Consider the following 22,766-nt stretch of genomic DNA (forward strand, 5'->3'; position numbering starts at 1 on the left):
CACCAGGTGCTGGGCTTAGGTGTTACCCAACACTGTTCCTTGTTTCCTTTCCAGCCAGCACGTCGTCTCTGTGGGAATGGGGCAGGGGGTGCCTCCCTTCCATCGTGGTCTCACCACGGAGACTGAACCTCCAGGGGGCTCCAACTTAGCTACCTGGTGTGCCAGGAAGGAGACTGGCTTCGGGTGCAACCTGGCATATGTGCGAAAAGGAAGTAGAAACAAGATTACAGAGCCTTGAATGCCTGGTTAAGGGGTTTAAAGTTAATTCTATGAGCAGGGGGAAATTTGTCTCCAGAGCTTCAACTAATAAGGATAACTCATCTTACGATTATTATTAGTAGATGTAGGAGGGGTAACAATAGTAAACAAGCAAAGAGCATGGACCTTGAAGCTACACAGCCCCGTGCCTTTGAAACCTATCTTTGCCGATCCCTAGCTGTGTGTGACTTGGGGCAAACCACCTTACCTCTCTGAACCTTGGCTTGTAGACTTGTGTATGTAAAGAATATCTTCCTCATGGAGTTGTGAGGGTTAAATGCCATAATATATGTGAGAGTGCCCAGCACATAGTAGGAGCTCAGAAACTGTTTCTTCCTTCTGTACAAGAGGGTCCATAACTTAGCTAACATTCATTGTTGACGCAGTGTGTGTTTGACCCCGTTCTAGGAACTTTTCACACATCATATCGTTTTCCTTACTTCAGCCTTACAAGGTAGGTATCAGCAACCTCTCCGTTTTACAGATCAGCAACCTGAGGCTCAGAGAGGTTAAGTGTCTTGCTTGAGGTCACAGCTGGTAAACCCACGGAGCCAGGATAAGACAGGACTAGATAGTCTCCTCCAGAGCTTGAGCTCTTATTGGTTTTGTTTGCTTGTTTGTTTGTTTTACAGGTTTTATTTATTTATTTGAGAGAGAGAGAGAGAGAGCACGAGCAGGGGGAGGGGGTAAGGGGTAGGAGGAACGGAGGGAGAGGGACAAGGGACCAGCAAACTCCCCACTGAGCACGAAGCCGAAGCCCAATGCGGGGCTCCATGCGGGGCTCCATCCCATGACCCTGGGATCATGACCTGAGCCCAAGTCAGACACTTAACTGACTGAGCCACCCAGGTGCCCCGAGCTCCTGTGTTTTGATGCAGAATCTTTTACAAGTGCTTCCTAAGCTTATGCCACCCTATCCCATATAAACGGCTCTGTGAAGAAAGCCTTCGGGGGAGGTGATGTGTAAGCTGAGAGCTGAAAGATGAATGAGGTTTTTCCCAGGCAGGCAATAAGGGGGAAAGGGCTGCAAGAAGGAAGAGCAGGTTGTTGGGTGGGAGTGAACTTGGGGTAGGAAGGTATGGAAGGAGCTGAGCCAGGAGAGGCCAGCAAAGACAGCTCAGGAAGGGTCTTGGACTTTGCCCTTCAGCTCGTGGGGAGCTGTAGGAGTTTTATTTTTTTAATTTTTATTATTATTATTTTTTAAAGATTTTATTTATTTATTGGAGAGAAAGAATGAGAGAGAGAGAGAGCACATGAGAGGGGGGAGGGTCAGAGGGAGAAGCAGACTCCCCGCTGAGCAGGGAGCACAATACGGGACTCGATCCCGGGACTCCAGGATCATGACCTGAGCCGAAGGCAGTCGCTTAACCGACTGAGCCACCCAGGCGCCCCAGCTGTAGGAGTTTTAAACAAAGGAATGACAAGGTAGATATGCACGTAGGAAAAGTTCCTCTGGCAACTGGTGCCAAAGGGGGAGAGCCTGGGGCAGGGAGGTCAATGGAAGTGTATTGCAAGGGTTCAGGCCTAAAAACTTAGGCTTGGAGGGGCGCTGGGTAGCTCAGTCAGTTGAGTGCCTGGCTTTTGGATTTCAGCTCAGGTCGTGATCCTCAGGGTTGTGGGATCAAGCCCCAGGTCGGGCTCCACACTCAGTGTGGAGTCTCCTTAAGATTTTCTCTCCCTCTGCCCCTCCCCCCTCAAATAAATAAATCTTAAAAAAAAACAAAACCACAAAACTGAGGCTCAAGCTAGGGCCTGGTAATAGGGATGGGGAGGAGAGGGTGCACTGGCGACCTCAAACTGAAGGAATGAAGGTGCCGCAGGGGCAGTGAGTTTGGGTTGTGTTCACATCTTTACCCCCTGTGGTTAGGACAGTGCCTGGCGCCTAGTAGATACTTCATGGATATGTGTTGAATGGAAGAACAAGCTTGAGGCCAGCTGTGAGGATGCAGAGAGAGGAATCAAGGATGACTTCCCTCTTTTAGGCTTGTGTGTGTGTCTATCGGTTGTCTTCCCTGCTCTGCCTTCTGGGGCCCACACTTGTGACAACCAGCAAGAACCTGCACTGAATCACTTCTTCTCTGAGCAGTCGTCCCGATGTGGACTTCCTCAGGGAGGGGCCCGGGTAAGAGGGGACTCTCACTATGCTGAAGGCTCCTGGGTGTCTACCAGTCCAACCCTTGCATTTTACAGATAAAGGGACTGGAGTCCAGGATGAGGTGTGAGGTGAAAGGTGAAAGGAAATAGGTTTTCTCCACCCAGTCCTTGGTGGGTAATGTGCAGCACAAAAGGCCAGGGAGTAGAAATACCTTGGTCAAGGGACCACAGTTAGAGAAAAGAAGTAGCTAACCCGAAATGAGCACCTACTATGTCCCACACATTTTTCTAGACATCTAGACAATGCACACCAACCGTGTTCTCCTGTTCTGTCTTTTGAGCAATATTAAAGAGTAGATATCCTGTTTTACAGATGAGTAAACTGACACAGAGAAGGTAAGTAACTTATCCAAGGTCATTCATCAATTGAAGTAATATGACAAGGTTTGGAACCCCAGGTTCTAACTCATGCCCACCGGGTCCAGAGATTTCAATTCAGATCCCAGCTCTGCCACTTCCTAGTTGTGAACGTGAACAATATATTTTATTTTCTTAGGCCTTGGCTTTATCATTTGTACAACGGTGAGATATGAACCTGCCTTCCCTACTACAAGAATTTTGTGAGGATCAGATGAGGACCAGGATGGGTTAACAGTATGTTAATGCTGAAAAGAATTTAAAGGTTGTGTCTGGCGGTGCCACACTCGGGCCTGGAACCCAAATTTCTTCATTTATGATACCCTTGCAAATTCAATTCAGTTCGGTCAGGTTCATGCAGTTTTACAAGAGCAGGCAGAAGAGCATAGCGTTTGGGGCTCAGACAGACCTGGGTTTGAGTGAGAGGCAGAACCACTCAAGAATTTCTAGGAAGGAGTGGCAATCTGGTTAAGGGGGAACCTGAGGACTTGTCTTTGAGAGGACTTGTCTTGAAGGCATATCCCATAGCAAGCACACTGCTTTCACTTAGAGTGTGTGTTTATTTGGAGTAGTTTACAAGTTGCTGACGGAGATTATGGGCAATAAAAGCACCAACCCACTCCCTACTCCTGACAGCTATTTGAATTCCCACGTCGCGACCTTAAAGTCTCTGAGCTCCTCTGCCATAGGATAATAGTTCCCTACCTCCTGAAGTTAGTTGTGAGGATTAAGGAGAGATACACATATGAAGCACAGACACTGGCACATAGTTATCACGGAGGAGTGGCGCGGGTCTAGCCTGTAAGGTTACTTTTGTTTTCACATTTATTATTGCATTTATGCAACATGACAGGCTTAGAGACTCCCGGGAGGCTGAGCGATTTGCTCACCGGCATACAGAGGTGGAACCGGCCCTTCAAGCCCATGGCTCAGCATTCCCTCCATGTCCCCGCCACAGGTTTCGACCATGCGACTCCGGATCCCGAGTTCCTGTGGCTGTCTCAATACAGGTGCACCCGGCCGGAGCCCGAGCCGCCCACGCCGCTCGGTTGGAACTCGCCTCCAGGCACCGGGCCGCCGTGCGCCGGGATTGGCGGAGGCAGGTATCCGTCTCGAAACGGGTGGTGGGGATTGGAGAAAGTGTGGCTACGGGGGCGAGCTCCTTTCTGTTTGGGGGCGGGGCTGTGGGGAAGCTGGGCCTTCGATTGGCGGAGGTGACACGCGGGGCGGGGCCCTCTGGGGGCGGAGCGGGTGGGGCGGTGCGGGCGGCGTGATGAAGAGCTTGAAGAAGCAGGCAGGGAAATGTCTGCCGCCGCCGGCTCTCGGGACTGCGACTCTGCAGGTCTTTGGAGGGCTGTGGGTGACTGGGCTGGGGCTCTGGGCGGGGGCCGGCGGCGGGCCCGGCCCGCGGATGGGCACGGTCTGCGGTTTGGCGGGTGGACGCACGGGGCAAAGACTAAGGTCCTGGCCCTTAGGAGGCGGGGACGCTGGACTGAAGTTCCGTGGGGATGTTATTCTTAGCCGGAGTGGTGAGGGCAGGCGGATGGCTGTGTGGTACTCAGGAATCTGGAGGCTGGGGTTGTAGTAAAACTCCGTTCCTGACTCGCTGTGTGACTTGGGGCCAGTCGCTGCCCCTCTCTGAGCCTCGGTTTCTCCATCCTGACCTTCCGTGTTTGGCTTGTGTTGGGGGTGCGCTCGCTTTGACGGTGCCTTGCTTTGGGCAAGGAAGGGTGTGTGTATTGGGGCTGCCTGGCTCTCTTGTCTGTCTTCGGCCCGTGTGATAGATGGGGCTGTGCACAGACCTGGAGTCCAAGAGGGCCCTGTCCACCCTGGGACCGCAGGCCAGGATGAGGTTACAGGTGAAAGGGACTAGATTTTTTTAAACCGAGCCCTTACTGGGGAATGTTGTGCAGCACAAAAGGCCAATTGTTGAGCAGGAGGTGGTTTTTTGGAAAGCGAGAGGCCCAGGGCTGAAGCGTGCGTCAGTCTGGTGCTTTGGGAGGACCTGCAGACCTGGATTTTCTGTCCAGCTCCTGGATTTTCTGCAAGGGCTCTTTGGTATGTTTTTCTCTTGGGTGTGCCCATGCGGCTCCAGTTATGTGTGAGCTTTGGCATGACCACTGCTACCCATTCGTGCCCCTTTTCTCAGCCATTTGCGAAAGATGAAGAGTCGGTCAAGTAGCTGTGTTAAGTGTGGGGCAGCACTCCGCTTGCTCTTATAAGGCTTGGAAACTATGAGGGGCTGGGGCAAGGAGGGTGGGGATGGCATGTTGCACAAAGTTTGTAAAATGAGAGGAAATTGGGTGAGCTAAGGACTTCCTCCGTGCTTATGCTTTTCCTTCATTGCAGCTGCCACAAGGCACAGTTGAGGCGCCTGATGGTGCTGATAGTTTGCATCTTTCTTGGGCTTATCTCTTCTCACTTGAAGTACTGATCTTGAGACAGCTGTTGCTTTGGTTCCCATGACATTCTGGGCTGTGGTGCTGGGACTGGTGAGAGCCTGCGACTGAGAACAGGTCCAGTGGCCACAGAAAGAGGTGGGTTGTGTTTTCTCAGCCAGCGTGCCAGCGCCAGGTTGCCGGAGTGCTTCATTCTCTAAGTGGAGTGAGGTCTTCTGGGAGAAGTCAGGACAGCTCTGAAGCCAGTTATCTGCCCCTGGGTGATAAATGCCAGGGATCTCAGAATCTTTCGTTTCCGTTCAAAAAACAAAACCTAGTCACATGCTGGTGAGGAATTATTGTCAAGGTTTTGTTTTTAGTTTTGGTTTAAAATGATTTGACCCTATCATAGTACCTACAGTAAGTGGGATTATGCTATTAATTGCTAAGTTGCTCATGTTAAAATTGGTAAGAGATGGCGCCAAGCCCCCGGTTCTGTCTCTGATCTCTGTTTCCAGAGTTACTCTGGCCTCAGATGAGAGTCACTCTTTGGGTCTCCTCTGGATGTTCTGGATAGTCCAGGCCCCAAGGGAAACAGGTAGTGGATTTGGTTCTTCCCATATGCATATGATCAAAATACCCACTTCCTGATAGCCTGAGGAACCAACCCGAGGCAAAAGGCTGCTTTAAAATACTACTCGTGATGCACTTCAGGAGAAACAGGGCTCCCTCAAGGAGCTGACAGTCTAACCTAGAGGGGTCTGAGGGATGTGATGTTGAAATGTGTGGACTGCTGGAGGAGTGGTAGCCTGTTCATCTGATTCACTTGGGCTAAGACATTGCACTGGCCTCAGACAAGTAGCTATCCCAGGTGGGGCTTTTCTGCTTCTTCACTTATTTGCCCTTCTCTATGGCACTTTTTCTTTCCTTAAAAAGAAATAAGGACAAATGCCTTCTTATTCCTATCCAGCAAGTGAAGGTGTTCTTATCCAGAAAACCCCTTGAGGGATCCTGCATAGGCCTCCATATTCATCCCTTGCCTTGTGTAAAACATTCACCTGCATTTCATCCTGGGCACATGCAAAGACCTGGAGCTGTGTTCTGGAAGATTCTGAGGTATGCGCTAGGAAGGGAAAGAACTACTCAGAAGTCCCAGTGGGGCTCCTCTGGGCTGATTTAACAAAGTGGTAATAACAAACAAATTTTGGTCTTTTGAAGTGGTTTTCTTATTTCCATGGTTGATTCAAAGTGAGGCAGCTTTGTAGTAACTCAAATTTCAAATGAGATGTGCTGTGAGTATTTTTTCCCCTGGACCCAGGAAACAAAGCATTAAAGGCTGTCTGGCCTGAGAAAGGAAATGAATGCTATTTATATCTCGGGGCAGCCTAAAGGGTAACCTAGATCACTAGGGTAGAAGCCAGAGAGAATGTTGGAAAAATAGCCCCTGGGATGGTCAGCAACCCCCCCGCCCCCGCCTTTCAATAAGTAAAATCTGTGTGACCAACATATCCTTTTAGTGTGGAGAAAAGGAGTTCTCTTAGATGTTTCGCAGATAGGAATTATCGCCCATCCTCTCTCTCTACCTTTGTGGGAAGCTCCACCTGCTCCTAAGCAAATGAGTTTGAATCACTTTGTTTCTTTAAACAAAACAGAACTGTGCTCCCTTTTTCTACCTCCTTTTGTTGCTCCCTTCCCCATTTTCCCTCTTTGTCCCATTTAACCTTGTGTTTGTTTCTAGAACAGGAGAGCCCCCCCTGAAGACTTCTTTCCCTCAGAAAACAGTTTGTGTTGAAATTCTACAGTGGGAGTCTAGAGCAAGAGAAGTGACCCATAAACATTCATTTAGAAGGAGCTCTGCACAGAAAAATCCTCAGGGACGGAAGGTTCAGGAAGAGAGGCATCAATATTTATTAGAGGGAAGACAGTGTTGGAACATAGAAGCTCACTGACTTGCATGTTTTCTTTGCTGCTTAAAATATACTGTAACAAATTTGTAGACTTTACTACCTATGATGCTTAGGTGGGCTGAAATTGGATGAATGATGAGGATTTGAACAAAGTGTGTGGCTAAGTGGCCTAGATGTTTTTTATTTTTATTTTCCTTATTGCACCTTGGTACAATATTAGATGTGTCTCTTGACTTTGCTCTCTTCCATCTATACAAGGAGAGCGAATGTTTGCCTCCTAAAAGGTCACCTCTGAATTATTTATTTATTTATTTATTTAAAGATTTTATTTATTTGAGAGAGAGAGAGAGAGAGAGCATGAGCCGGGGGAGCAGCAGGCAAAGGGAGAGGGAGAAATAGACTCTCCGCCGAGCAGGGAGCCTGATGCGGGGCTCCATCCCAGGACCCTGGGATCATGACCTGAGCTGAAGGCAGACGCTTAATGACTGAGCCACCCAGGCACCCTATTTATTTATTTATTTAAATATTTTTTATTTATTTGAGAGAGAGAGACAGCACGAGTTGGGGGAAGGGCTGAGGGAGAGGGACAAGCAGACTCCCCGCTGAGCGCAGGCTGGATCCCAGGACTCCGAGATCATGACCTGAGCCAAAGTTAGATACTTAACTGACTGAGACACTCAGGAGCCCCTTTATGTATTTACTTCTAAAAATTTATTTATTTAGGGCGCCTGGGTGGCTCAGTTGGTTAAGCGACTGCCTTCGGCTCAGGTCATGATCCTGGAGTCCCGGGATCGAGTCCCGCATTGGGCTCCCTGCTTGGCAGGGAGTCTGCTTCTCCCTTTGACCCAACCCCCTCTCATGCTCTCTCTCTCTCTCTCTCATTCTCTCAAATAAATAAATAAAATTAAAAAAATTATTTGAGGAGAGGGTCAGAGGGAGAGGGAGAGGGAGAACCTCTGAATTATTTAGAGGTGCTTTCGTTTGGGAAACGCATTCATGAATTGCAAATGCCCACTTCCCAGAGCTTAGAAACTGGCTGCTCTCTTCAGGGCTTATCCGAGGCTGGTTTCTTCCAGGTAACTACTCATCATCTTCCTTCCACCCTCCCTCCGGTTTCTTTTCTGTTAATACAGCCACTAAAAACCTTGGTCATCCTGGACTCTTCCCTCTCCTCTTCTAATAACCACATTCTGTCCATCTTTTTCTGCAATTTAAAAATTTTTGGAACATTAAAAAAAAAATTTTAAAGTCCCATGGTTCATGTAAGTAGCTTCTGACCTGAATGAACCCAGTGGTTTCCTTACAAGCCTGCCTAACCTTAAGCCTTCTTCTGCCTAGGGATTTCCTCAGACTCTAACTTTTATCGTACCTACTATTTTATATTTAATATTGTGCCACTTCCTGGTGTCCACAGAAAAAGTTCAGGTTCTTTTGCATGGCAGTTCAAGTCCTGCACAGCCTGGCTTCAGCCCCCTCTTATCTTATCTAGTCTTATCTGCCCCAACTCACCTTCATTTCCTCTTCTTCAAACTTGACTGCTTGTAATTTTTGGATAAAGCCCTTTGCTTCTTCATCTTTGTTGACTGCTCATTCAGCTACATTTTTTATAAGCTTAAACTTGCTGTTCTTAGCATTTTTGCTCCCCCCCCCCATAAATGCCAGCCTGAATGCCTTGCACATCGGTAGGTGCTCAAAAATGTCTGTGGCTTTGAGGTACAGAGACCCGGGCAGTTCATCCCCTGAAGTGCTCAGTCAAGTGAGCAGCTCCTGGCCCCTTCCTCTCTGAGCACGCTCTGAACTCCTCTCCCCTCCCTTCCTGGTCTGCTCTTGCACACTTCTCTTTTAGCTTTATCATCAGACCACAGACAGTTCACAGAAGGTCCAGCAAAGGGAGAGCCTGGAGGGAAAAAGTCACGTCATCTGTCCAATAGCCTGTCCCCACTACAATCTGTTGCTGTGAAGTGGTTGCCCTGGAGTCTTCCTCCTTGAAAGCTGAACTGGCCACGGTTAGTCCTTGCCAACCTAAGTCCGATTTGCACAGGGTGCAGATTGGAGTTTGAATCCAGGGCTTCTCGGTTTGCAGGACACAGGATGTGAAAGAAGAGAAAAGCAGAGAAAACGAAGAAGCATGGTTATTCGACTTTTTAGAAAGTAACAGAGCTGGGGCGCCTGGGTGGCTCAGTTGTTAGGCGTCTGCCTTCGGCTCGGGTCATGATCCCAGGGTCCTGGGATCGAGCCCTGCGTCTGGCTCCCCGCTCTGCGGGAGGCCTGCTTCTCCCTCTCCCGCTCCCCCTGCTTGTATTCCTTCTCTCACTGTCTCTCTCTCTCTGTGTCAAATAAATAAAATCTTCAAAAAAAAAAAAGAAAGTAACAGAGCTGTTTGGGTGGTGGCCAGGCTGAAATAGGAAAAATTGATTCTTTCCATTGTTTGTAATGCTGGGTGCCCTGTGTTACGGGCTTCTCTCCAGAGTTTCCTGCATTGTGCGCTATTTACTTAGCTCACCCTGCCTTTTCTTTTTTTCTTAAATAGACTCCATGCCCCCACATGGGGCTCGAACTCACACGCCAAGATCAAGAGTTGCCTGCTCTTCCAACAAACAGCCAGCCAGGTGCCCCTAGCTCCCCTTTATCATAGAGTAAAATCCAAACTCTACATGGTATTCAAAGTCTTACACTTTGGCCATATATTACTAGTATATGTGTATTACTAACAAATCCTTTAAAATAAAAATTTGTTTATAAAAATGTATTACTGTGAACTATTATTATTATTAGCAATTACCATTTATTAAGTGCTTACTGTGGGTCAGTGGGGCTCACGCTGTGCCACAAAAGTATAGGAAGAGGATGTCCATTTCTCAGATGGAGACATTGAGCCTCAGAGAGGGTAGGTAACATGCCTGTGATCACTCACTGGTCAGTGACAGAGTTGAGAAGAGAACTCAGGTTGTTGGTTTGAATCTAATGCTTGAGCCTTAATCCTTCCGTCTCCCCTAATGCTTCTCAAACAAAACTTTTCCTGCTTGTTTATACTACCTATTACTCCTTTTTTCTGAGGATACCATAATGCTATGTCTTTGCACTGAAATTGTTTCTTCTGCCAGAATTGCTTTCTGAACTTCACATTTTTCTGATAGTTAGTATAGTTTACTTGTTAAGAGCACAAACTCTGGACCCAGATTCCCTGGGCTTGAATCCCGGCTGTGCCATTTATTATCTGTATGTTGCAGGGCAAGTGACTTAACCTCTTTGTATTTACCTTCTGGTTTGTAAAGTGCAGATAATAGCACTTACCTGTTGGAGTAGCTGTGAAGATTAAATAAATGTAGAACATTTAAAACCATGCCTGGCATGTAGTAAGCCCTGAGTATTTGCTATTAATGTTATTCACACTAATAGTACTATCACTGTTGTTATTAACACAGCCTGACTTGGATTCTGATTAGTTGGATCTGGATCTGTTTATCTCCCTGTCAGTTGAATGTGTCTCTTGCTGGTATGTGTTGCCATTTGAGGCTGGCAGAGCCCTGGGCATGGCCCCCTCTGTGTACACAGCACAGTGTCACTGATAAGCATTGAACCAACTCACTGCTGCCAGTTTGAATAGTCAGGTATGTGGCTCCTTTGGTTTTGCCGGTTCTTCTTGTGTGCTGGAAGTGGAACGCGAAGGCCAGTGGCTGAGAAGATAGGAGGGGTCCTCTCAGACCTGTCTAGTAGACGCTCAGCAAGGGTAGGACATGATCTCCACCCAGCAATGACAGCCACACACCCACACACCCTGTGGACACCGTGGTAGTACTTTTGCTTTGTTATCCAAACAGACTCATAGAGTACTTAGCTCTACGAGGTGATAGTTTCATTGAAGATGTTGTGCTCATGCTTGCAGAGGGGGACACTGTGGAGTCAGGCAAATCTGGGTTTTAATGTCACTTGTGCCATTTACTGGCTTGGTTCTGTGTCCTTGGGCACGTCTGCTCTCTGCTGTGGGCCTCTGTGTCCTTATTTGCAAAATGAAACCAATAATTGGAAATAACAGAGGAAGCACTTAGGAAAATCCCTAGCGATTAGAGGGAACTTGATAAATGGTAGGCTTTATGATCAGAGCAGTGGGGGAATTAGGAGTGTTAGAGCTGGGGGAAAAAAGTGGTAGAGGGAAAGGAACTAACAGTTCCTGCACATCTGCTGTGTACCAGGCATTGTGCTAGGCTCTTGACCCACTTAGATTTCATTTGGTTATTCTTTGGCTTCTCTGTCAGTTTGGTGTTGTCGTCCGCATTTTACAAATGAGGAAACAAATTTAAGTAATTTGCTTGAGGTTTCATAGGAGGTAATGGATGCAGCCCGGTCAAAGAGCCAGGTCTGTTTTATTCCAAAGCCCAAGGCTTCTTTCCCCAAACACTCTTATTTCTCTTAAAGTGCCACACAAGTTCTGTGGACGAGAAGGTCTTCAGAAGTCGGAGAAAGGAGACCGAGGACTAGCTTGGTGGTGGGAGTGGGGCTTCATGAGGGAGGGCGTAGGAGTGGAGGCTGGGCTTTGAAGCAGAGGTGGCCGGCACGGAGGAGGGCCTTCCCCTGGAAGCAGGAGTGAGGGTGGCGCACACGGCCGCTTTGGCTGTTTCGATCGGGCTGTTTTTAGGTTGTGGAGCCGTGAGCTTGGCAAGGAGGGCCACTTTGCAAAGGGCCTCATCTTCCAGTTGGATCAGTTTGTACCTTAACCTGCAGGCCGCAGTGCAACACTGAAAGCTTTAGAGCAGGGAGATAGGAAATCAGAGTTCAGTCTGGCCACGTCGATACAAAGTGGGGAAGGGAGAAGGGGGAAGATCCTGGAGCGGGAGACTCTCACGGTGACAAGTAAGAAGAGGGTGGCCTGGGGGATGGCAGCCGTGGGAACGAAGTCAAAGACATCGGTGGCCGACCAGCTCTGGGGGCCCAGCGAGAGGGGTGAGCGGATGGCAGGATTGCACACCAGGCTGGCGGAGATGGGGCTGGTGCAGGTGACAAAGGGAGAGCTCAGGGAGAGGGCCCGGCAGTCAAACGACAGCTTTACCTGGAATGGATCAACACAGAATGTCTGGTGGAAATGTAGACAGCGGTGGGACTGCGCTCAGGCAGAACTGGACAGCTCTGTCTGGAGTGGACTGTGATGACTGAGGGTTCTTGTGCAAGAGAAGAGCACGACCTAGATCTGCACTGCGCACTGTGGCGGCCACATGTGGCTATTTACATTTAATTTAGGTAAATAAAATAAGAAATCCAGTTTCTTGTTCGCTCTAGAAACATTTCAAGTGTTTCAGTGTGGCCAGCGGCTACCGTTTCAGGCAGTGGGCTTGTAAAACATTTCTGCCATTTTAGCAAGTTCTGTTGGACAGCACTGTCTAGATCTTGGGGAGTACCTACAGGTAACTAGGGGACCTGCAGGGGGAAATGGAGCAAGAGGGGGAGACAGGAGGAGCAACTGAATTAAGAAATAACGTTGCTGGGGGGAAAAAAGAAAGAAAAGAAAAGAAAGAATGTTACTGCCTCTCGGACAATTCTTGAAAGAAGTCCGGTACTTGGGATTTGGGTTAGAATTTACTTTTTTTTTCCTTGTGTGATGTCCTGTTTGAGAAAAAGCCCCAACCCCAGGTCAGTGATAGGCCTGGCTACAAGATGTTGACATCGAGACCTTGCCTCCTCTCTTTGTTTTGTAGCTCTGGGCCTTCGATAGGTCTGGTTTGGCTTCTAGACCACCTTTTGGCCTTGCAGTGAGGGAGGGGCTCCAGTTAGCCATAGGAAAAGAAGACGGTAATCACAGAAGGCAGAGACACTGTTATCTCTGGTCAGTGGGCGAGTCCACGCTTAGAGAAGTTAGGTGATTTGCCCAAAGTTGTAGAGCTAGTGAGTGGCAGAGTCAAAAATGGAACCTGGGTCTTTGATATTGATGTATATAAATAAAATACACATTGTAACTAACTTGGGTGGCTCAGATGGTTGAGCGTCTGCCTTCGGCTCGGGTCGTGGTCCCGGGGTCCCGGGATCGAGTCCCGCATCGGGCTCCTGACTCAGTGGGGAGTCTGCTTCTCCCTCTCCCCCTGCTCACGCACTTCTCTCTGTCTCAAATGAATAAATAAAATCTTAAAAAAAAAGTATTTGAAAGTGCCTGTAAGCAAAAAGCAAAAGAAGTCCTACCACGGAGAAATGACTACTGTCGACCCTTTGGTGTCTCCCCGTCCAGGCTTTCCAATGTGTATGTGTATGTGTCTATAAAATGTATAGGGATATTTAGAAGTGTGTTTTATATGTACACAGACATACACTCTAGTCCTTTCTGATGTGTGTAGCGATGTCAGGCCATGTTCTTAACTGCCATCTTCAATCCCTTATCAGCAGTTCTGAAGTCCTTAAAGCTCCAAAGACTGAAAAAATGTTTTTTGCAAGTTTGGCCCAAGCTCAGTTTGGCAGTAAGACTCGCTTGAACTGACAGGAGGCTATTTATAGGCTTTATTTATCCCATCGCATATTACTACTCCTAAGTTGCACTGTGGAGATATTAAAGTGTTTGATTCCTTGGTGTCGCCTCAGACTCTGCTAGGGGGTGTTGTATTACAGGCAGCATAGGTAATGTATTAGCTTTCTAAAATCCCCCAAATTCTGGGTTGCCCAGGGTCGCTCAGTCAGTTGAGCATCTGCCTTCAGCTCAGGTCATGATCCCAGGGTCCTGGGATCCAGTCCTGCATCGGGCTCCCTGCTCAGCAGGGAGTCTGTTTCTCCCTCTCCCTCTGCCTGCCTGTCTGCCTGCTGTGTGCCCCCCCAATCTGTCAAATAAATAAATAGAAAGTCTTAAAAAATAAATAAAATCCCCTAAATTCTGAATTCCAAAGTACACTTGGCCCCAAGGGTTTTTAGATCAGGGACTGGGGATCTGTTTTAGGCTCTCTTGCGGCTTGGGTGAAGGAAGGGGCCTCCGGGGCAGTGTTGTCTGTTTAGCCAGGCATGGGAGAGGGGGTGTGGTTCTGTAAGCTGTACAGTGCAATGCGCAGAATTTGCAAGAACAACACCTCTGCAGTTTTATACACCCAGACCAAACTGTTACTATGGTTGACCTACTTCCTCCGTAGGCTCTTAACAGGGACATGGTTTCACTTGTAGCTGTGAAAGGTGGTCATCAAGAAAACACCCAGGGGGCACCTGAGTGGCTCAGTCAGTTAAGCGTCTGTCTGTTGCCTTCGGCTGAGGTCATGATCCCAGGGTCCTGGGATTGAACCCCGCATCGGGCTCCCTGCTCCGCGGGGAGTCTGCTTCTCCCTCTCCCTCTGCCCACCCCTGGCTCGTGCTCTCTCTCTCACTCTGCTCTCTCTCTCAAACAAATAAAAATCTTTAATTAAAAACAAAAAAATTGAATTTAAATAAAAATAAATTAATTAAAAAAAAACACCCAGAAATGACACCCTGTGGCTCTTTGTTCAGTGTGTGTCTACTGGCTGCCTGATATGTTCCCTAAATTGTGGTAAGCCGAGGGCTACAGAGAAAGCATCAACTCCTGCTTCCAAGAAGCTTGTGGTCTAGCTAAAGAAGGAAGGCAAAAAGAGTTAAACACAGTTACGGTTCCATTATGATAAATGCCTTGACAGAGGCAAACCCTGGGTGTGTGAAAATACAAGGGCCAGAGGAGACCTTTTGAAGGAGGTGAATCCGGAGCTGAGTCTGCAAGGATGACTGAAATTCACCCCATGAAGGTGGGATTGGGGGGTGGTTTGGGTCGGGGGTGGGGGTGAGGAGGCAGCATCTAAAGAGAGAAATCGTTTTGCTGTGACTGGATTGGGGGGGGTTGGCAGGAGATGGGGCTGGAAAGGGAGTCTGGGCTAATTACAGAGGTCCTTGTATGTAATACTCAGAGGTTTGGGGTTTATTGCACAGGTGATAGAAGTTATCCTGGGGTCTGAGGCACAGGAATGACCTGCTCAGATTTGTGTTTTCTTCTAGGTGGTGGCAGAATGGACTGGAGGGGGAGATAACGGAGGCAGGGAAATCACTGAATGTGCTTTCCAGAAACCGTAAGGGCCTAAACTAAGGCATGACCGTAGGGATAGGGAAGACGGTCAGGTATAAAAATATTTAGGAGAGAAGATTTATAGGACTTGGTGGACAAACATGGGAAGAAAGGAAAAACCCAGATGTCAGCTGTTAGATTGGCTGACAAAGGAATGGAGATCTGAGGTTGGAAAAAGGGCAGAGCGTGAGTAGGGAAGCAGGAGAGGAGGAAGGACAGGAAGCTGTGGTCAAAAAGGAACCATGGGGCTGCCTGATGGTAAATTTGGTAAAGAGCCACTGACAGCCAGCTTCTGTGCTAGATTCAGGGGAGAAGAGATTCCGAGAAGACTGCCCTGTGGCTGGAAATCCCCCAAATCATGCCTTAAAATTTCCATGCACAGAGGGAGGAATGAAGATGTTCTCGTCCTTGCCGGACTGGGTCCTGCGGCAGACACGGTGATATAGGTCTGCAGGGTGATTTTCCAGTCCATTCATGGACGGAAGCTGAATCCATAGGGACACACCCCTTGTCCCCAGGAGATGTCCTTTCGGTCTGGCTGTTAGTAGGAACTGCGCCCCAAAAACAAGACCCCTAGAAAGCGCTGATATAGGAACAGAGCTCTGCCCCTTAGTCCGTAATTTGCCTTGGCTCCTTATAAAGCCCCATGAGATATTTATACAGAAGTTCCTACTTTGTAGATGAAGAAACTGAGACCCAAAGAAAAGAAGGAACTTGTCACATAGGAAGATAATGGTACAACTAGGCTTCAGCTTACGTTTCCTGATACTTCCATGCATTTAACACATCGAGTACTTACTATAAGCCAAGTGCTGCTCCAGGTCCCTGGGAAAGAGCATGAAGACAAGGCCCCTGCCTTCCAGAGCTTACCTTTCAGTGGACATAGCCTCCAATAAGCTGAGGAATACTTATGAGAGATAATATCAAATGGTATTAGTACTAAGAGGAAAAATGTAACAGGATTGTGGTTCCCAGTTGGTGTGCTGTGGCTCCCCAGCACCGTGCAGGGAATTCACAGGGCCACAGTGGAACATTTCAAGGTTCGGAAGGAAATACAGAGATACCTGTCAGTCTGCTGGAACACCAACCTTCTAGCTCGACTTTGTTCACAGTTTCAACATTAGATGGTGCTGCATTCCTTTTGATGACATGGTATCTTTGCGAAACTGGATTTGGGGTGGTTGCTGGGATCAAAAGCAAGCACCAGGCAAAAATCAGTGTGGCACATCGTAGGTGGTGTCCCTTCGGATTCCAAGGCTTGAGAGGGTGTGCGGTACGCAACAGGCACACACCTCTCTTTAGTCGGTAATTGTGGTTATTTCAAATGAAATAGAAATAGTATTTTTTTCCTTCTATTTATGTGTATTTCAAACTGCTACTTAAGTTGTTAGGACTTAAATACTTCGTGGTTTTATTTTGGCCCTAACTACTTCAATGGCACTGGTAGGTATTTCGGCCTCGAGGCTCTTTTGAAAAAAATCACTGAGATAGTAAGGGTGCTGTGAACAGAGGAATTTAGGAAGCTCTGAAGTAAGGGGATAGAGTGACGTGGGCTGGTGGGGGGCTGTTTAAATAGGGTGGCAGAGCCTCTGACATCTGAGCAGAGGCCTGAAAGAAATGGAGTGAGTCATGTGGAGATCTGAAGGAAAAGCTTTCCAGGCAGAGGGACCCGCAAGGGCGAAGTCCCTGACTTGGGAATGAGCTTGACATGCTCCAGGAACAGCAGGAAAGGAGGTGTGGCCAGAGCAGACTGAGTGAGGGAGAGTGCAGTGGATGGGGGCCAGAGAGGTGTGGGGGCCAGGTTAGGGAGGGCCTTATCAACTCTCTCAGGGGGCCAAATTTCATTCTGAGGTGTGGGAAGCGATTCGAAAGTGTTAAGCAGAGAAGTTAATTCGTGTGACATAGTGATACACCTTCTTTTCACTCTGGCTGCTATCTGGAAAACTAACGACAGGAGTGTGTAAGCGTGGAAGTCAAGAACAGTTAGGAAGCCGGTGTGGTGAGAAATTCCAGGTGTATTTCTGAAGGTAGAACTTGGCTGAATTGCTGATGAATTAGGTGTGGGAGTAAGGGGAAAAAAGAGGAGTCACAAGTGAGTCTCAGGTTTTTATTCTGCACAGCTGGTCCAATGATGGTGCTATAAACCGAGCTGAAGAAGCCTAAGGAGGGGAAGCAGCATCGAACAACCTGGAGCTCAGGTGAAAGGTTGGAGCTTGGAGATTGGGAGTGGTCAGCATGTACGTGGTTTTTAAAACTGTGAGGCTAAGTGAGATCACCTGGCTGGGGAAGAGCGTAGCTGGAGAAGCGGTCTAGTGCCAGGGGCTTTGCCCGGACTCATTCCTGGGGGTGAGGCGTGGGGTGTGTGGAGAAAAAAAGGAGCCTTCAGAAACTAAGGGAAGTGTTTACCGGGGGAGAGAATGGTTTCTATCAAGAGCTGCCGAAGAGGCTGGAGTGGACTTAGCTGAAAACTGCGAACTGACCGCTGGATTTGGCAACATGAAGGTTATCAGTAACCTTAACACAGCGGTTGTGGTAGAGTAGTGGGGAGTTAGGCTCCACCTCTTTGAAGGCAAGGGTATTCTTCATAGCAGATTTGTCTTTTCTCCTCCGTTTATTTTTATTTTTATTATTTTTAAAGATTTTATTTATTTATTTATGTATTTATGTATTTATTTATTTATTAATTTGACAGAGCGAGAGGGAGAAGCATGCTCCCTGCAGCGCAGGGAGAGCGATGTGAGGCTCCATCCCAGGCACCTGGGATCATGACCTGATCATGACACTTAACCGACTCAGTCACCCAGGCGCCCCAAAGCAAAGTTTATTGAGTGATAGTAAAGTGATAGTACAAAGCTCCCGAAGAGGCAGGGGACCCAAGAGGGTTGCCTCCATTTATTTTTTTATTCAATTATTAATAGCAGTATGGATTGATGGTTATTTCTTTTATACTTGGAATTATAATCCAATATTGCTTTATTTCGTTGCTCAAATTGTTCCAGCTGTGACCATTGGAGCTCTTTCAGTTGGCTTCTGTGTCCATTTGACATACCCTCATCGTTGTGGGTGTTTTTATTTTGGGAGTTTTTTTGAGTACTTTCTTGATTTCTGGCACTAGAAGATGCTCCATCTTGTATATTTCCTACCCCAGTCCTAAAATAACCATATCTCAAGGAGCCCCGGTTCCTTTTACTGGAGAATGGTATTGGAAATCGAGATTGGGCATTAAAGAGTGGTCCTTGCTACTGGTGTGTCCTTGCTTCTAGGCTCTCCTAGCTGATGGAGCAAGGAAATGTATGTGTATATACTTAAATGTGTGTATCTCTATATTTCTATATGTAAGCATATGTATCTATATTAGGTAAACATGAACTCATGCTGATATCTCCAACTCTAACCCATTACCACATGGATCATTCTAGCCCCTTCCCCTTGTTTACCTGGAATCTCCCACTCCAACAATGAGAAACCTGGCTCCCACAATCCTCTCTCCATTTTCTTAAGTGTTAAATTTCAGGATCCATGTATAGCTGCTTCAGAATTGATAACCCATATCCCTGTGGGAAGCAGCGTTATCAGCCAGAGGAGAGTTCTTATGAACAGTTCATTTTGCCTTTAGTCTTACAGAGTCCACTCATTTCCAAAGCTATTTAGCTCAGCACTTTTTTCTTCTATCCCCCGTCACTGAGGCTGTTTCAGACATTTGTAATATAGTTAGATTCTTTTGTCATTTTCTCATTTCACTCCAGGATCCTTTGATCTCCAAAATGATTTTTTAAAAATTTGCATACATTACTCTGTGCTCTAAAGTTCTATGGGTTTTGAAGCCTATGGGTAGTGTCATGTATCCACCATTACAGCTTCTCACAGAATAGTTTCACTGCCCTAAAAAGTCCCTTGTGTGGCACTTACTTAATCCTTACCCACCCACTGAACACCTAGTAACCATTCATCTGTTTACCATCTCTAGAGTTGAAATCCTACAGCTTGGAGCCCTTTCACAGTGATTTCTTTCACTTAGCAATATGTATTTAAGATTCATTCATGTTTTTCTGTGACTTGGTGACTCATTCTTTTTTATTGCTGAATAATATTTCATTATATATATATACCATAGTTTGTTTATTCAGTCATCTATTGAAGGACATCTTGGTTGCTTTCAGTTTTTGATGAGTATCAATAAAGCTGCTGTAGGGATGCCTGCGTGGTTCAGTCAGTTAAGTGTCTGACTTCGGCTCAGGTGGTAATCTCAGGGTCCTGGATCAAACCCTGCGTTGGGCTCTGCACTTAGCGGGGAGTCTGCTTGTCCCGCTCCCTCTTCCTCTGCCCTTCTCCCCCTCTCTCAAATAAATTAATTTAAAAAGAAAGTTATGTGCAGGTTTTTATGTGGACATAAACTTTCAAATTGATAAATATCTAGGAGTGTGATTGCTGGATCATATGGTAAGGCTGTTTATAGCTTTGTAAGAAACTATCAAACTGCTTTTGCAAAGTGGCTATACCATTTCCCATTCTTACAATCAGTAAATGAAAGTTACTGTTGTTCCACATCCTTGTCAGCAGTTGGTATTGTCAGCTTTTTGGACTTTAGCCATTCTTAAAGGTTTCCCATTATGCCATTCACTAACTCAGGTACCTTGGTTCTCTAAGCTTTAGAGTTCAGTGAGAGTAAAGCAAGAGAGGTAGAATACAGTTGGGGATTTGGTTCTCAGAAATAATTTGGTTAACCATGGAGTTGTAGAATTCTAGAAACAAGTTCTGCCTTATTTCTGTTGTATGCTGAAGACAATGGGAAGATGACCTGAAACATTCCAAAAGAATGCTACAGACTTGAGCTTAGATGTTACATATTTATATAAGACACATAAGGAATCCATGTTCATCCAGTATTTTCTGTTGAATTGTTGAGTGATTGAACTGCTTATTATGTGCTGGCTGGTGTGCTGGATGATGGGGATGCAGTGTTGAATAAATCAGACATAGTCCTGTCCTCAATAAGCTTACAGTCTAACTGGAGAACAAACATTATAATACACAACAGTTGAGGCTATAATGAGACATACAGGGAGCTATGGGAACACCAGTGGCAGGGCATCTGACCTGATCTAGGGGGAGTTAAAGAAGGCATCTTAGAAGGAGTGAGCTCTGAGATGTGGTCTACGGCAGGGCTTGGCTAAGTACAGTCCGTGGGCCCAATCTAGCTCACTGCCTGCTTTTTTACAGCCTGTGAGCTAAGAATAGTTTTTATAGTTTTTTTTTTTACTTTTAAAAAAATTTTTTTATTGTTGTATTAATCACCATACATTACATCATTAGTTTTTGATGTAGTGTTCCATGATTCATTGTTTGCGTATAACACCCAGTGCTCCATGCAGAGCGTGCCCTCTTTAATACCCGTCACCAGGCTAACCCATCCCCCCACCCCCTCCCCTAGATTTATAGTTTTAAATGTTTGAAAGAATTAAAAGATTCCTATTTTGTGACATGTAAAAATTATGTAATCTTCAGATTTCAATGTCCATAAATAAAGTTTTCCTGGAACACAGCCACGCTCGTGGCTCCTTTACACTATGACAGCAGGGTCAAATCGTTGTGATGGAGGCGGTATGAAAAGTTTGCTTACCCCTGGCCTGGGATGTGTAGGAGTTAGCTGTGTAAAGCAAAATGAAAGAAGGAAGTGGGTTTCTGATGGGATGGCAGTGTAACTGTAGTAACTTTAATATGCATAGACTATGGCATTCAAGGAGGTGGGAAACCAGGGGATTATGGTGAGAGATGCAGGTGGGATCCAGACTGGAGGGAAACTTGGCAGCCATACTGGGAGGTTTGAGTTTATTCAATGGGAAGCTCTTAAAAGGTCTTAAGTGATGTGATTAGCCTTCCTTTTTCAAAAAATCCTCTGGCCACAGTGTAGAAATTGGGTCAGAGATGGTGGGGTGAGAAAGGAGGCCAGGAGATTAGTTTGAAGTCATTCCAGGGAGATGTTGGTAACGCGGGCTGATAGGGCCACATTGGAATATATATATATATTTAAAGATTTTTATTTATTTGACAGAGAGAGAGACAGTGACAGGGATCACAAGCGGGGGCGGGGGGAGTGGGAGAGGGAGAAGCAGGTTCCCCGCGGAGCAGGGAGCCTGATGTGGGGCTCGATCCCAGGACCCTGGGATCATGACCTGAACTGAAGGCAGACGCTTAACGATTGAACCACCCAGGTGCCCTGGAATATATTGATTTGGGAGGCATTCAGGACACAACATTGAAAGGCCGCGGTGATTGATTGGAGGTATTGAAATATCATTATTTTCATATTTCAAATTGTGTGTGTGTGTTCTTGTTCCTGTGAATGCATGGTCAAAAAACCCATGTTTAGTAATAGTCTTCAGGGCAGAATTCTTCCGTGATGGTTCATGCCTCCAGTGCTCCTTAACTTGTGTGTTGAAACAGCCCCTTTCTGTGGCCTCTCCATGCTGTTTTCTGTGGACAAGAGATTTGGCTTTTAAGGAGCAAAGAAGCTATTGGCAGATTACTTTTTCTTTTCAGGTTTATCTTGGTTTAACAACTGTCCCAAAGTATTTATTTATTAAAAGTCCTTGGTTTGCTCTTTGGTTTTTGAGGGAATTTATTAACAGTGACAAGCACTCCCTATTGTCTAGAGCACTTAGACCCTTTCCAGTGTCAGATCTCTGACCCTTGCCTCTTTCCTCCTTGAACTTGAAGTCCCACTTGGAGTAAATGGAAATGAGATCACTATCTTATATTTCATAATATGCTGTATGGCTTCCAAAGTGCTTATTTACATGTCAGCTATTTGATCCCAGCAGTAAACCTGTGATAAGGACAGGACAGGTCAAGTCACCGAGGTTGAGAGAGGTTGGATGACTTGCCTGAAGTCAGAAGGCCAATAAATAGTAGAGCTGGTGATGGAACTTAGGTCTGCAGATTGCACAGTTTTATTCTTTCTGTAATGCATTCTGTCTCTAAGAAAAGGGAGTCAGACCAGCTGGGATAGTTATGTTTTCAGAAGTAAAGATCTCTGGATGAAATGCTTGTTTTTTTCGCCCTCTCTCTTGTGCTCCACAAGCCACCACCATCCGCCTTTCCTATGCTTTCAACCACTATGTGCACAACCAGTGATCTCTAGACAACAATTGGAGAAGCTGTGGTCTCTATGTTAAAGTCTGTGTAAGCATGTTTTCATTCCTTCCACCTCCCCTTAGGTGTTTCTGACTTTGATGATTCGAGGTCAGATAAGAGAGGCCTGCTTGTGGACCCAAGCTCTTGGGGTCAGGATACACCAGACAACTTGCTCACAAGGTAATGCAGCTGGCCCTTCATTTGTACTTCCTAAGGCCAAAGTTTCCCTCAGTATAGAACTGAGACCATTACTATGCGTGATGTAAGTTGTCCCAGGGTAGCTGGTTTAAGAAATGTTGGACATTTATTGAGCATTGACTGTGTATGCCAGCCACCATGCTCTTACCTGGATTATCTTATGTTAACCTAAAAGATAGGTACCATTGTGTTCTTTGTTTTACAGCTACAGAAACAAGTGAAGAAGAGACTTTATATAATTTACTCAAGATCCAGAACTAGCAAGTAGCCCATCTAGGATTTGAAACTGGCAGTCTAACTCTACCTTAGAAATGTAGATTAGAAACATTTTTCTTTCTCCCTCCCATTCTT

General features: G+C 46.5%; 1 protein-coding gene across 1 annotated transcript in view; it reads left to right on the plus strand.

Annotated features, from left to right (window-relative positions):
- INPP5B (inositol polyphosphate-5-phosphatase B) overlaps nucleotides 1-22,766 on the plus strand; it is a 46,086-nt gene that overhangs the window by 4,628 nt on the left and 18,692 nt on the right. The window contains 4 exon segments of the mRNA XM_025856246.2: nucleotides 3,728-3,910; nucleotides 3,913-4,013; nucleotides 4,015-4,111; nucleotides 22,301-22,397. Of these exon segments, the coding sequence (XP_025712031.2) occupies nucleotides 3,728-3,910; nucleotides 3,913-4,013; nucleotides 4,015-4,111; nucleotides 22,301-22,397 (478 nt within the window).

Source organism: Callorhinus ursinus, unplaced genomic scaffold, assembly GCF_003265705.2.
Source record: "Callorhinus ursinus isolate GAN/ISIS: 27379988/994484 unplaced genomic scaffold, GSC_fseal_2.0 scaffold18, whole genome shotgun sequence".
Classification (NCBI taxonomy): domain Eukaryota; kingdom Metazoa; phylum Chordata; class Mammalia; order Carnivora; family Otariidae; genus Callorhinus; species Callorhinus ursinus.